This window comes from Trachymyrmex septentrionalis, unplaced genomic scaffold (genome assembly GCF_001594115.1).
Source record: "Trachymyrmex septentrionalis isolate Tsep2-gDNA-1 unplaced genomic scaffold, Tsep1.0 scaffold13, whole genome shotgun sequence".
NCBI classification, from domain to species: Eukaryota; Metazoa; Arthropoda; class Insecta; order Hymenoptera; family Formicidae; genus Trachymyrmex; species Trachymyrmex septentrionalis.
Window position 1 is genome coordinate 4,413,881 of NW_017304438.1, and position 16,662 is coordinate 4,430,542.

General features: G+C 28.4%; 1 protein-coding gene across 1 annotated transcript; it reads right to left on the minus strand.

The window, feature by feature from the left end:
• Positions 1–6,055: 6,055 nt before the first annotated feature.
• On the minus strand, positions 6,056–9,743 carry LOC108756727 (neuropeptide CCHamide-1 receptor-like). The gene is made up of 6 exons (XM_018500743.1): positions 9,319–9,743; positions 8,629–8,821; positions 8,266–8,399; positions 7,916–8,089; positions 7,574–7,824; positions 6,056–6,452 (listed from the first exon to the last, which is right to left on the minus strand). Exons 1-6 carry the CDS (start codon positions 9,646–9,648, stop codon positions 6,140–6,142), a joined length of 1,395 nt encoding a protein of 464 aa, XP_018356245.1. The 5' UTR covers positions 9,649–9,743; the 3' UTR covers positions 6,056–6,139.
• Between the last annotated feature and the right edge of the window lie 6,919 nt (positions 9,744–16,662).

Genomic DNA, 16,662 nt, shown 5'->3' on the forward strand with positions numbered 1-16,662 from the left:
AGTCCTTTATTTTACGGAAAGGAAAGAAATAAAGGACTTTGATTGGTTCATTTTCTTATGCCTCATGTGTCCACAATTTTTTTATTGTATTCTTCACTATGTCCACGAATTTCGGTCCGTTAGATAGGCAAAATTGTAAGGAAACGGTTATATTTGTCATGATCGTATGCCATAATCTGTAAGAATTGACTAATCACAGTCAAATATTCGCCTCTCATTCGGCGGTAAGAAGGGAATACTCGAAAGTGAAATGGTCAATTTTTACAGATTACAGTATATACGCTTACGGCCAATATAAACGCTCCCTAAGTTGTCTTGTAACAAAAACTTATTACAAGCACTGACAGATTGATTGTTTGTCTTTGTTTATCTAACGGACCGAAATTCATGGATATAGTGAAGAATACAACCCAAAAATTATAGACATTACCGACCGGATTATGGACATTATCTACAGTTCAACATATTTTGTAGACATAGAGGCTCTTCAAAATAAAGAACAGCTAAATCCCGAGCATGACCGCGCTCAGGTTTCTCTCTATCTAAAATTTGTAACCACGGAGTAATAAGGAGATTAAATGCAAGCGGCCGGTCATGAAAAAAGTGAGCTCAAATCACGGTGTATCACGGCGTTCATAAATAAATTACTTACAATTAAAAAATTGATTTACATATTTTACAGTTTTATTTTCCCAAATAAATTACATTTATACAAATACATAAGTTTGAAAATGACCGCTTTTTGCGTCAAAATGGAGGCAAATTTGCGGTACTTTAGAAATCTAGTGACTTTATGCGCGGAGCGCGACCTTTGACTTTGTCAAAGTTCGAGCTTTATTTTAGAATCTCCTTAAACCTGTCGCACATGAAATGCATAACAGCACAAGCATAACATAAGACTGCTGGACCAATAAGCATCTAGTCGCCATATTAATTTACGCCCATTGGTTTAACGGTTATATGTTATGTTTATGCTCTGTTATGCATTTCATGTGCGACAGGTTTTAAAGCCAATAAGAATTGTTCACAAGCATTTGTCATCATTAAGCACGAAATTCGAACGTGTGCTTTTAAGCTACCTTCATTTTAATTTATAATGAAATTAATTGAATTAAAAATTAAGTTAATAAAAAAAAGTAAATAAAAAGTTAAATTTGTTTTTTTTTTTAATTTTTTTATTTCAAGATTTCAGTCTTACAAACGGAAATGACAAATATATACTTTATTTAGAAAATACTCCATATTTTATTTATATGTTTTGTTTATATATACTGTTTACATAGACTGTTATGTATACTGATTGAATATTTTATTCATATATACTTATTAAATTTAAGTAATAAAGCTATTTCAAAATGTCGGACATCTTTCCTCACAAGTTATCGAAAATGAATCTTCCTACACTGAACAACTGTTCAACGTGAGTCGAAGATGGTATTGATATATTATATTTTAATAATAAGGAATAATAGATTTCAACTTATCAGAAACTAGATACATCGAAATACACGATTTCTGACAGATTGAAATTTCTGGAGCTCGATTGTATAATTTGAAATGAGATGAAAAACACCAAAAGTGAGCAAATTCACTAAGAATATTTATAATTTTAAGCTATCGCTATTGTCACGTATTATGTTTGAGACTTAACTTAAAAAAAATAAAATTAAAAATTAATAGTTACGGATAAAATGTAACTAAATAAAGTTAAAAAGTTGAGAGTCTAAAATGTAACTAAGTTAAGTTAAAATTAATTAACTTTTTAACTTTCTGACTTAACTTTTATCTTTTTAACTTAGCACTACCTAACCCTGGATATTTGCATAGAAATGTAATGTACTTGTGCAGCTATTCTGTTACAAAGCCGCGTAATAAACTTTTTTTAGAAATATGCAAATTTTGGTTTTAAATACGAAGTAATTTTACAATGAATATTTATAGACTGCAATTTAGGGTGCTTTTCATTTGAAGATACAAGCGTCGTTCTATCCTTCTTGACTGATTCAGAGAGTGACAAAGATATAACGACATTTGTGTCAGCTTGTGTCATCAAAAAGGAAAGTATCCTTAATTATATTTATAGATGACAAGAATTTTCTACTCAAATACATTACTAATTATAATCTTATAGATGTAGCAAAATTAATTTTTTAGTAACTTATACGTTTTGTAAAAAAATTTATTATAAAAATTCATTGCACATTTAAAACTGAAAAAATCTGATATTGATTGTAAATTTGATGCTTATACATATTGTACCATTTCTTTTGCATTGCAATTAATAAATATAAAAGTTCAAAATATCATAGACAAAATATTTTACAGAACAGCTGTTAGGAGTCGATGACAACTTTATTATTTGTATCTTATTGAACGTTGGACTAAAAATTTAATTAAATTTAATTAAATAAAAAACGAATTAATTAAATAAAAACGAATAGTAGTATATTGTAATATATTTTTACGCTATTTTTTAATTTTTGTTTTATCAATGCCATATCAAATATATTTTATTTTACGAAGAATTTATTTTATTTATTTAATAAAATTTAAACATGTTTTGAATAAACTAAAGAAATAATTTTTTTCTTAAATTTTTTTCTAGTAATAAATAAAACAATTACAAATATAACATGCGAACAATAACATAGTTGAGATTTTATAATTATCGTAGATAATTAGTAATATATACATTTTTCAAGCGTTATAAGAAGGCTTTTTATGAAATATTTTTTTAGGGATTTTTATTTACGTATTTCATTTGATTACACACATATTTCATTTTATTACACATTTGTCTTCGTACATATTATAAGTAAAAGCTAATACAGACATATAATAATTAATTACGTAGATGTATTCCATAAAAATATAACTTGTCAATTTAAAATTTCTTATTTCTCTCATATACAGTCGAGATCAATATTGTGTTATTTCAAAATAACTCCTTTTTATTTCCTTGCTTAAAAATTCCTATTGAAATCGATAGAAATCAATTAAATCCGATAGAAATGTTATGGAAATGAATCGCTTTAATGGGAAACATAAATTCATCCGATTGAAAATTAATAAAATTCAATAGAATTTCTATAAGAATTAATAGGTGTTTACTGTTTACCCATTGGAACCGTTAGTCATCAATCGGATTTAATAAAATAATTGCAAGTTTTAAAATTAAATGGAATTTAATCGATCATTCTACTATACATATTAAATGTGTTTTAAAGAGAAGATTTACGTGATGAAGTTCAATAGGATTGCATCATATTTCACACGAATGATATTCAATGGGTTTTAATCGGAGAATTGCTTCGACCGAGAGATAAATAGAATACTATCGATTTTCATAGCATAGACGTTTAATGGGTTTTAAACGAGAGATATTTGTAGCCATGTTCAATAGGATCTGTCAGAATTCGCACGATTGACAATTATTGGGATGATTCACTTTTACCGAATTTAATAAGATTCTATTGGATCGTTTATAATAAGCGCTTAATGGAAAAGTCACTAGTACCGAATTTAATAGGATTCTGTAGGATTTTGTAAGTTACACGTGCAAATATGAGAATCAATATAGATTCTCATATTAAATAATATTATATATTGAATTAATATGAGAGAGAGAGAGAAAGAGAGAGAGATTTTTCTCATATTATAATATGAAAAATCATATTAATTCCGATTGAGCAACATCGGATCAATTACAGATATTTGCAGATTGAATCTCATTCGTTTTGGCCGATTAAATGTACATAATGTTATTAAATGTATATCATTGGAAAACCCATTGGAACTCATTTGATTTTGCCTACAAATATATCATTGATTCCTATTGACTTTCATTAAGTGCTGATTCAGTTCGATTTAGGAAAGTCAATGGGAAATCTACTTTTCAATCGGAGATTGCTGTTGCACAATTCGAGTTCAAACCCGTAGGAAATTTTTCAATCAGTTTCAATGAGAATTTTTAAACAGGGTTTTTTCTATTTTTTACTGCTTTTTTATGTTTTTTTATTTTTCTATACAAATAGCGGTATACATTTTTAGTAATTTCTTGGAGCTACAAGGTGAAAAAAATGAAAATTTAAGAAAAATTACTAAAAATTATTCTCTCATATTTTGCATATGAGAGAAATAAGAAATTTTAAATCAACAACAAGTTACATTTGTATGCGTTATATTTTAAGCTACAGCTTCAAGGTGAAAAAAATGAGAATTTAAAAGAAATTACTAAAAATATATATCGCTATTTGTATAGAAAAATAAACGCATAAAAAAGCAATAGAAAATAGATAATATAGTAAAGAAATAAAAAAAAGAAGAAATAAAAAACTTCTAATACTATAACTTATTCAGTGAAATATCAGAGAATTTTCTTTTAAAATTTACCCTGAAAATGGTAGTTACGAACAATACACAATATTTTAAAGATTTTTACTATTCACTTCAGTAAAATTGATTAAACTTATTTTATATTTTATTGTAGTTTTATTAATGAATGAGAAAGATTTACATTAAAATTCTTCGAAATACAATGTTGTCCCACGACTGTTATATTTTCAGAGTAAATTCTAAGAAAAATTCTCTCCGTATTTATTAAATATAGTATAATTTTTCGTAAAAGTATACCAAGATAGCTTATTTTACTTTGTTTATACATTTTGCTAATCTACTGTTCCATTAATATTCTTATATTTAAATATAACTTCTTCGTACATGATCAAATATATAAATGCAATGACAGAATTTATTTGCATAACATTATCCTAAATTGCATTAAAGAACAATAAACATGTCACTTTAATATGTTATATCACTAAATAATCCAAATATTAGCGAAAGTAATAAAATTTTTCATATACTAATTATTTGTAATTAGAAAATGAAAAATTTTATTACATTTTGAAAACCATAGTTAAATATATCGCAATTGAACAATCTGAAGCTTGATTTGTAAGAAGGTAAGGTCATCAAAATACCCAGTAAAATACGCATATGTCTAAAAAACAATTCGAAAGACGTCTTAAAAGAGACATCTTTAAGATCTTATTTAAAAGATGTTATTTAAATGATTTTTAGGCAAATTTAAAGACGTCTTTTTTTAGGGGTTTTTTTTTAGATGCCCTTTTTAAAACGTCTTTAAGACTTATCTAACAGATGTCTTGAAGACGACATTTTTAGTCATATCCTATAAAGAGTATAAAGCCATGTTTTTTAAGCATTGTATTTTGGACATATTTTTAAGACATCTTTGAGAACAAAAATAAGACATATTGTAATTTTGTAATAATTCGTAAATCAGCGTTGACATGTACCGAGTAATGTGATAGTTCGCGAGTAAAAATAACGTAATTTTCGGTCAGTGGTGTTAGTGATGTTAATGGTGTTAGACTCGGTTGTACGATTGTTACTTTGACTTTAAGCAAGACTTAGAACTCTCTTCGTCTTGTTTTAAAGCGACAAAGAGTTTCAAGCTTTGCTTAAAATCAAAGGAACGTTGCAATCGGGTTTTAGTCGCGTATTATTAGAGCTATACCTGATGCACAGCCTGCGAAGACAGATTATAAGCCTGCTATTAATTGTTTATTACAGGTAGGCAACAAATTGTAAATAGAGTTTGTATTATCTGACATTGTCAACAAATTGCTGTCAGAAATATGACAACGTCTGCTAGACATACTATGCCAGCAGATTAGTAGCAGAAATCGAACACAAAGTCCTACATAAAGATCAGAACCTGAGCAGATATGATTCTGCTCGATTTCTGCAGATTACTAATCTGCTGACATAACTTATTAGCAGGTTTTCGACAAATCCATAGTCTAAGGATACAGATGGTTACGATTTTATAGTCAGTTTTGCAGAACAGATATTTTGACTGTAGAACCATAATCATCTGTGTCATTTTAACGTTATCGTGAATTGTTCTGCTTGAGAAGACGTCTTAAGGATGGTCTTAAAGCATCTTTTAGCACAATTTTTCGGACGTGCTACAGAATTTAATGACATCTTTTAGTCGTTTTAAAGACGACTTAATGTTTACTGGGTAATTTTACTTGAGCAATATTAAGTGACACAAAACTTATTTTATATAAATGATTATAAAAAATATGACATTGATGTCATCTTTAAATCTTTATGAAGGAACTAATCGATCACGTACGGTTGGTTCTATCGAGATTCGTTGAGTTTTTAATGACTCCTCAATACCATTTGGATTCGCCGACAGAGTAATAATAGTTTCTTGTTCTTTAATCGGAGTCCTAGGTCGTATATCAGTCGCCATAATAGAGAGACGCATCATAGTTCGTTGTTCTTGACGAAAATCGCCCAAGTTCTTTCTTGAACTGACAAGTGAAGAACTTGGCCCTTGTCCGCGTGCACTTGGATCTGGTGATTGTCGATGTCGTCTCCGTTTTCTCTTCATTATGGCGCAACAAAACAAGTATCTAACACAAATTAACAAAGTTGTTTAGACGTAATCAATCAAATTTTAAGAGTTTAGGAGAAAGGGAGATTTTGGTTTATATGGTCTCGGTTAGACATGTATGCGAGTGTATGTATTTTGGAGAGTGTGCGAAAATTAATAATGATTAACAGGTGATTAGGGAGAGGAAAAAAACAGTGAGCAGGAGAGAACAGAATGTATGTAATTAAGATAGAGAGTGAAGAGGAAAAAAAGGAAATTATGAAAAATAAGCACAAATTAAAAGAAGGGAAAGTATTTATAAAAAATGATTTGAGCTGGGAAGAAAGGAAAATTTAAGAAAAATGAATAGGTGAAAAAGAAATGAATAGGGAAAAGGAAGAGGGCAGAAAGGATAAAGAAGAAAGGGGAAAGGGAAATGGCTATGTTATTTTGGAATTGTGCAGAGATATGGAATAAGGATATGAAAGATTTGAACTTTATCAGCTTGTGTGAGATGTGGGTATGGAGAAAAAGGATTGAAATAAGCTAAAGGATAGACTTTCAAGAACACATGTATGGGAATGTCATTTTACTAGGGGGGAAGGAAGGAGAGGTAGGGCTAGTAATTTTATAATAGGAAAAAGAAACGGTTGGGTGGGGGTTTCTTGAGGCGTTGGATAGCTCTGTGCTCAGTCCGTAGATTCACAATCCGCGGATCCAAGTTCAATTCCGCGTTACATATACATACGTGGTTTTTATATATTCATAGTTAAGGGACACAATTGTCCCAAATATATTCTAGGAAAACTCTGGAGCGTATCGTTCGCTTCGATTAAAAGGTTATCTCTGTTTGAGAACAAGGGGGAAAGAATTTAGAAGAAAAATTGGAAGAATTTATTTAAAAAAGGGGGAAAAAAGAAGAAAATTTAATCATAGGTGGGGATTTTAAGATAAGAATAGGGGACGAATGGAGAGGGAAGGATGAGTGGAAAGATGAGCAAAAATAAAACTATAGGAAATAGAGGTAGGAGTTTTCTGGAATGAGTAAGAGATAAAGGTTTATACATTGTAAACGGAAGTACGATAGGTGACTGGAAGGGTGAATATACAAAGGGTAATTCGGTTATAGATTATGGTTATATATTACAATTTTAAACTTACCTGTCAAAATATTTTCTGAAAGGACCACTTACGCAGTAGAGAGCGATAGGGTTGATGCAACTGTTGATGAAAGCGAGGCAGAAACCCAAGATACGAAAGTAGTGCCAAAAGATATTATAATCCGTTTCCGAAGTTGGATTAAAGTAAAACCATAACATAAAAACATGTTGCGGGAAGAAACAAACAGCAAAAACAATTACAAAAGCCATTACCATCTTCGCTACCTTTTTACGGGCTTGTACTTGTTTCATCTAAAATACAGCATGTATTAATATGCGCACAAATAAACACGTAATATTTACTGTATAAACTATTGTATTTGATGTATAAACTATTGATTACCTGTCCTTGCATTTCGCCGAGTATATCTCTCGTACTGCGCATAAGATGTCTGGCCATCAATATATAAAAAACAGCAATGATGGTGAGAGGTATAACATAGTAGATGAAAAAGCGACATGTTACTACCATCTTTCCATAATTTGATCCAAACTCCTCGGGAAACGGATAACATACCTTGAATTATATGATACATATGTATATTAAAATCTTTAAGTCATTTCTACACGGTTTATTTAGGGTAGAGAAGAATGTCATACATTCTTTAGCTTTTACATACGATTATTAATGACGTACTTTACGAGTTAGATCTAAAATGGGATTATAGTTAGGAGTACGATGATTTGACTTACGTAAAAGCTTACGTTCTGATTAACCCTGAAGAATCTAATGTATGAAAAGGAGCCTGGGATCGCACATATTATAGCCAAAATCCAAATCAGAACGACAATAATTGCAGTGAAACGTATTGTTCGTTTTCCACTACCTTGAATAAATATAATCAGATAATTTAATTTAATTATTAGTAGCATACTTAATCTTTTATTTTTGTTAAGGGTTTTATTTATCTCCGTAAAAAAATATGTAATTTTAATTTATTGAGGAAGATTACTTGTCAATTACTTAGATCTTGACATCAATAATAACGTTATCTTAATGATTTATATCGCGCATGCTTTCTTTAAGTTTCAAATAACGCAACTATGGTTTTATACCTGCAACGTGTAATTTTCGCATAGGATCCACGATAGCGAAAAATCTGTCTGCTGACAGAGCAGTTAAAGTAAAAACGGAGACTCCGACAGATATATCTTTTGCGCACTCAGAGAATTTACAGACTAATAATCCGAAAGGCCAAGAATCCAAAACGTAGACGGTAAAAGTGAACGGGACACATGTTATTATGACCTATAGAACAAAATTGAATAATTACGCAATAGTAATCGATCAAAGCAAGAAGAAAATAGTAATAATATACAACGGAAATAATTAAACATTATATTTGTATAGCTACATAATTGCATTTTGTATTAAAATTAATATTTTATAAAACAAGCGCACAATATTGGACATTTTCTTATCAATGATCTTATTAATTTTCTATATAATAGTGAAAATTTTTGGCGAAATTTATATGTATTTTTTTCAAAGAGCAATTGTATTAGAATTTTAAAAAAATTGTTGAAATACAGAAGTATGAAATAGCAATTTATCATCCATCCAAAATTTGAGGTAATATTATGTAAAAACTTTATAACATTTTACTTAATTCGGTAATACAAGAATTAATAATGGTTTACAGCAGATATACATGTAAGAGTAGTTTTGTACGCATCACATAATGTCCTGTAAAAATGTGAATTTGTACATAAATATATATATTTACATATATAAATGTTACGTACCAGTAAATCCCCAAGTGCCAACGAAAGAACGTACATATTAGGTACGTTTCTCATGTTTGTGTGTCGCAGGATCATAAGAGCAAGCACGCTATTACCAACAAGACCAATTAACAAGATCAGAAGGAAAATTATTGGTACAAAATACGTTTCTGGTCGTTCACTGTATGGCGTATATTTTTCCTCCTCGATAGTGATATTTTTTGTTATATTGCTAACAAAGTCACTGGCTTCCGTGTAATTTGCCGTTAGTGTCAATGGCGTTAATAATGTTGTCATCATTAACATTGTAATCGAGGAGGATGGCGAGGTACTTGTATATGACCACGACATGGCCGTTCCGTCCTGTTTTCGTTGTTATATGGTCCTCTTTACATTTTGATTTTTCTTCTTTTGTCCAAATTAGAGTTTTGAACGCCAGTAACAGTTACATGCACCGGCTGTAAAATAAAAAGAATCGTTAATGAGATTTTTACGTACAAAAGATTTGAAGCTAATTTCTTTATTATTGGTTTCTGTCTCTTTGACAATTTATTTTTAATATACGTATGAGCATAATCAAATATATATATATATATAATGTTTGAAATACTCTGTTAAAAATACACAATAACAATAATTATGTGAATAAATTCTGTGAATAAATATTCCATATAATTGAAGGTTTATTAAATTGACTGAGATTATAATCCTCTATAATATTATAATTAACTAGATCTACCGTGAATCCGTGATGTTGCAGTTTATATTTAATGTTTAACATAAAACAGTTTAACATAAAACATCAGATATTCTGAGAAATATTGTATAATATGTTGTAAACACACAAATTATGTATATGTGTATATCTAGAAAATTAATCGTTAATATTTTACATAGAGGAAATTATGTATATATATACATAATACATATGTTGTATAATGGTATCTTCGCAATGTTTTTTAATTCTTTTTCTTCAATGTTTTATATTTTTTGCAATAAAATTACAGTTTATATCGGTTACGAAAATAATATTTATTTAAAAATATTTGCTAAATTGATTGATTTTGTTATTAAGGTACATAAAATGGCAATGTGAGATAAATTGATCACATATCCTGTCAAAAACATCTTTTCGAGAAACTATTTCTTGATGGGGTATTGAGACAAAATATAGAAAACGCATATAAAAATTCTTCTTTTAAAATTAACATATTTATTACATTTTTTAATTAAAATATTTATTAACACATTTTTTATTAATATATTTATTAACTTTTTAATTATCATATTTATCCTTACAATCTTACATAATTTTTGAATTTGTTCATCGATTAATTAATATAAATCAAGTATCAACTTCTGTTTTCTTTGTATTTTCTAAAATTTTCTTGTTATTTCAAAAGTTTATGTTTCAAGTAGAAATTGAAGATCGAAAATTCGGTTTGGGTTCGGTTAAAATTAAAAAACAGTTTCGATGACATAGCCGAAATCAAAACTCATCAAGATGTAATAAGCATTTATTACTTAAAATTTATTTGATGTAAAATTCATTTCTTACTGTTTATTTTTTACTGATTTTTCAAAAACTTGTTTAAAAAATATTTTTATTTTATGCTTTGAGATTTTGTTATTGAGATAATATAATTATTATAAGATAATATAATTGATATTACGGATAGTATATATTATGTAATAGCTATTGTATTGACAATCAGTATTATTTTTTAATTAATACTATATGGAATAATTTTTAAAATAACATTAAATATAATAATTTAATAAATTTTTTTAAGTGTTTTAATTTTAAACTTACATATATAAGAAAATAGCCAAAACTAAAACACAAGCTAAAACATTAGATGTAAAATAACATTAATTTAATTTAATGTGTAAATTATATTTTAAAAATGCGAAACTAGTTTTGACTTATATAATCTTCATCAGTCGCATAAATAAATAATATAAAATTATATTTAACATAATCAACAAAGTAAAAACTGTGTGTCAAAATGTTAAATTTAATAGAGATAGTCACGCTTGCAATGTAAGCGTCCAACGATGTTATGATGCAATACATAATGTAATATATTGTACTTAAAAATTAAATATGAGGAACCGTTTACTCTCTCGATATCTATTGGAGAATATAATTTAAACCAAATTTAATGTGAGTCTATAGAGTCCATCTACACTATTTACAATCATTAGAATTTTTAGTTATATCCGGTATCACACATCACATACACGCGCGCGCACGCACATACACACATTTAGTTACTATAATATAAGAGCTTATGCGCGAACAGCGGAATAATGATATTTCTTGAAATTTGGCACCTTAAAATTTGACACATCTCTAGTAACTTAATGTATGTACATGAAATTTAATGTACATGTACACAGATATACTTTTCAGTTATAAATACATTAAATTTAATGTCATGTCATAAAATTAAGTTTAAATTGTGTAACTTAAAAGTATGTTAAAGTTTATGAATTTTTTAAGTGTAGCTTTTATACGTATTATACGAGTACATACGTATATTTTAATACACATATAGGAAATGTACGAAATTACTTGCAACTCTAAATTGTCCAATTCTGCTTACAACTGTTGATCGATTTTAATTCGTTCCCGCCTTTATCTTACCAACTCGCGCGCAGTGTAAATGCCGATCAACATTTAAGGTCTATTCTTTTAACTAAAGTTGCACGGTTCATCTTTCTTCCTTTTCTTTTTACGTTAGAGAAGAAAAGAGAAAAGATAAATTGTGTAAGAAATTTATGTTTAATGTACTTTTCATAAAATGTTGTGAAATTTAATGTGTATTACTTTTAAGTAATTACTGTAACTTGGTTTTCAATTAAATCATTACTTTTAATTTTGTTCATAACCAGGAACTTTATTTATATGTAAAGGATGCATTTTTAACAGTGTACAAAAATACATATAATATTATATATGTATTATAAGTATAAAAACCATGACACGTTATATTTCATATACGCTCAACTCTGATTAATAAATAATAGCGTTTTTAATTAGCAAAACTAGTGCGCACTCAGTGCACATTAAACCTATTGTACATAAAGGGTGGGCCATCTATTGGTACGTTACATTAATAATTGGGATGACCGAATGGCATACTGTAAGGCCAGTAGAGGGAGCCACATGAACGAAATCGTTTTTCATTCTTGACGCGGATACTTTTAGCTTCACAACAAAAAAAAAATTAATAAAAAATATCAATGTATGCTCATTGATCGCATTTTTAAAAACGTACCAATAGATGGCCCACCCTGTACATTATTCTAATCTAAATGTAAAAGTGAGATATCTCAATTGATAAAATACCCAATGTGTATTTTATCAAATAGTATAATAAAATGTATTAAATATTTCACGGTTTAATTAGTTTTTATATTTTTATTAAATGTATCTTTATGTGTCAATTTGTGTACAACAGCTTTAAAATGCATTGAGTGTGCACAACTCGAATGCGTGGCATCGAAAAAGTTCGCATTAGTACAGTCTACCAAATGTGTCATAACTCTATCCAAAACGGATGTCAACCGTGCACAGCGTACACATTCTGTTTCAATTGAATCGTGCATGTTACACTTTGTGCATTCCTGTGTATGTTTGTATTATGTTAAGATGTATTAAACAATTGGAAAGCACCCATTATATACTTAAATTTGTTATAAATTTGACAATTAAACTCTTATTTATAATTTCCCCTAATAAACACTTTGTCAAATTTTCAACAAATTTAAGTATATAATATTAGTTTAGGAAAACACCATACCACCGACGAGTTACTATTAAAGACCGACATCCTTACGGGAGTTCGCGTGAATATTGAAATAATCAAGAGTTAAAAATGATAATATTGTACTAATTTTATGATTTATTAGATTTATTTATGCATTTAGAACTCAATAATACTCGATTTTTCTTTAAAATTATAATTTCAATGTTATCATCAAGTTTGATTATCAATGGAGATGATAACTGCAGAGAAAAAATTGTAATTTTTCTGCAATATATGGGATAGCTTTACAAGTACGCATATTTATTTATGGAACATTTATGTAATAAAAAATCATGAATTTAATAATGTATGAGCTAAATATTTATGTTAATAATAGCAAATTTATATCAATTGTTGATAATGTCGGCATTCTTCAATTACCTCCGAGCCCTTGGGCCCTTTTTATACCGCCGAAAATTTGCCCAGGGTTTGCACGGTCTTTAATAGTATCTCGTCGGAGCTATTATTAATGTAATCAACGATCACTGACCTCATATATGTCATCAACATGACAATGTTTCTTGAATTCTTCAATCTTGAATTCTCATTTGCTTTATTCCATTTTCTTACAAAGTTTCTAGAAACTAATCAAAATATGAATTAATTTTTGTTACAACTTGTTCCTATATCAACTCTGTCGTATCTTCTAAATCCTATTTATCAATAGATTATATTTCGCGCTTATAAAGTCAAGCGCTATGCGCACAAAGTCGATTGTAAACATATTACTCGTGCTTTTTGAAATTTATAATCCTGTAAAAGAGCACACTTTAAAGATCGTCGCAATTTTCAATAGAGCTTCAAATGTTACATGAGCGCCGTGCATTGTCACTACATAGAATGCGTTTGAACATGTAAGAGTAATCTTTCATGGATATCGTTAGCTGTTAATCGATTACGAAACGTTTCACACAGGAGATATGCCAATGGCTATGTGCAGGGTTATCAGTCAAGCAATGATACAATTAATCTTTCCATACGACGAATTGATAAATTGCTAATTAAATTTTTTGTTCCATAAATTACTGTTGTTTTTCTTGGTAAATGAATATTGATGATTTTAAGAACAAAGACTGAAACAAAAACCATAATAGACCTTAATAAAAGCTGAAATGTATTTATAATTACGGATATAGAGTTCAATTAATGTTAATTAAGATCGATAAATCATAGTTATTTATGTCTTGATTTCTGAACATTTTAATTGATTATGGGCCACGCTATTCTCCGTATTTTACTTCACTATATCATTCCTAAGTTTCAACCTGCCTTCGCCATGCCATAATGAACTCTGAGTTTTAACTTTATGGAAGGACAACTATGTGACGTAAAGATTGCAAGGAAAAAGATTACATTACGTGAAAAAATAAGGTAATAAAAGCGGAATAGGTTTTGAACATCAATCAGAAATGTTTACCTTGCGTTTGCATTCTTAGAACTCTGAATATATACTAATGTTAAATATTTATATTTAACATTGACATTTCACTCCTTTCATAAAAATGACGTGATGTTAACGATAGCGGTTCTTATTCCGAAAATACAATATATAATATGTCACTCTATGAATAGCAGTGTATGATGAAGGGATTTATAACTTGTCTGCCATAAATCCGATATAAATTTAAAGGTAAACAAGACTAAGAAGGTCCTAATCTTATTTTATCCTACTAGAATGGGATAAAATAAGATTAGGATCTTCGATAGGTAAATGTATCGTTCGAAAGAAATACCGAAATGTGTCATTAACTTAGTTATACTTTTTCGTCGTCGAAAAGGTCATAGTGTAACTATATAGTGAAATATATTATCAGAGATGTAATAAGCTATCTATATAATAGCAATCAAAACTTGAAGAAACTTTAAATTTATCTGTAACGTCACAGCGTAACTAAACAGCAAACGAAATGCAATTGGCGGTATGAAAAATCACATTTTCTTTGAAGTGTCAGATACAAAATTAACAAAATGTCATTGTTTTAAAATTAAAAATTGTTCTTTAATAATTGGCCTTCATTTTTGCTACACATATTTTCTTATTGATTCGCACAAAATATAACAGAAATTAAAATAAAATTCAGTGAATTCGATTACATTAAATTTGGCAACGTAGTTCTTCAGTAATTGCATTACTGACTCTCATGTATAACTTACGAATGGATTACAGAGAGCAAATTGTATTCGTGATAAAATCTCTGTATAGAGAAATTGGTTGTTTAATTCCTACATCGAATATATTGTATATTACACAAAAGCAATGCATTATATTGGGTTACTGATAATATCTCATTTGGATATGAATTTCTATGATTATTACAGATCTATTGATGATGTCCTTGCGATTAATGATATTGCTTATAATATATATGGAAAGAATTTTGCTAAAGTATCTAAAAATTTGATACCAAACTAGATACCAAATTTGAAAATAATTTGGTTGGATTAAAATATAATTACGAAAAGTAATTTTAAATATAATGAACAATACTGCAAAAAGTTTTGACATCAGTTTAAGTATCCTACATAATTATTTTGAAGATCTATACATTTTGATGTCCAATAAAATTAAATTTTTCAGATCTGTACTTGTTAAATTTTTAGACACTTTAACTAAACTACCGCTTTCCATGTACTGAGTACACGATATCCTTCTCTTTAAGTTCACTTATTCATAAATATCAGTTTGAAGGAAATTACATTTTCTGTCTATCATCTGTGATTGCATCGAGTCATTGGAATACCATCAGTTATCGGAAAAAGAGCGTGACTTGAGTAAAATTGCACTTCGCGACATTTGTATTAAATGTATGATTAAGTATATTTACAAGAATAAAAAAAATATTGCGCTGAGTATTTACAGATATGAGACTTATAAAAAAATTAATGAAAAAGTACGAAAAAGTGCAAATTTTGATATTGCACAATAAATGGTCTGCTATTTGACGCCTTTTATTTAAAACATTGGAAAATGTTTGTATAGACATTTGTGTAGGCATTTTCCATCAGAAAATCGGCATTCTCTATGTTTTGTGCGTTTGATAAAACTCTTGTAACTATTACTCACTTTGTAATCTTCAATTCTCGTTGTGAGTTATCTTCTCGCAATAACTTCGCGTTTGAGAATAAAATAATTAGCACTAAATGTGACTTTCTCATTGGTTTATTGCATTGTAATTATATTCTAAAAATATTTGTTGGCAAACCTTATATTAACATCAATTTATACATTAATTTTAAGGAAAATGTAAAAAAATGTGGGGGAGAATATTTAGTATATCCCCATTTTGAAGTTAACATAATGTAGAAAAACTTGATGTCTAATCACATTTCAGACTGTATGACTTATACTTTTTTCCAAATTTGAAACGGTAAAAAATTAAAAAATTTTTTTGCACAATAATTTGCAATTACAAAATGTAAAAACATATCTCTATTTAAACAAATTAAAATAATTAAATATAAACTATATTAAATAATATATATATATATATATATATATATATATATATATATATAACACACATAAATTATATATATCTCGCGTGTATAA

Excerpts from the sequence above, each read along its gene's own strand:
- LOC108756727 (XM_018500743.1), bottom strand. The coding sequence starts at position 9,648 with ATGTCGTGGTCATATACAAGTACCTCGCCATCCTCCTCGATTACAATG. Across the intron at positions 8,400-8,628 it reads GCGAAAATTACACGTTGCAG|GTAGTGGAAAACGAACAATA; the intron begins GTATAAAACCAT and ends TATTTATTCAAG. Across the intron at positions 8,090-8,265 it reads ATCAGAACGTAAGCTTTTAC|GTATGTTATCCGTTTCCCGA; the intron begins GTAAGTCAAATC and ends ATATAATTCAAG.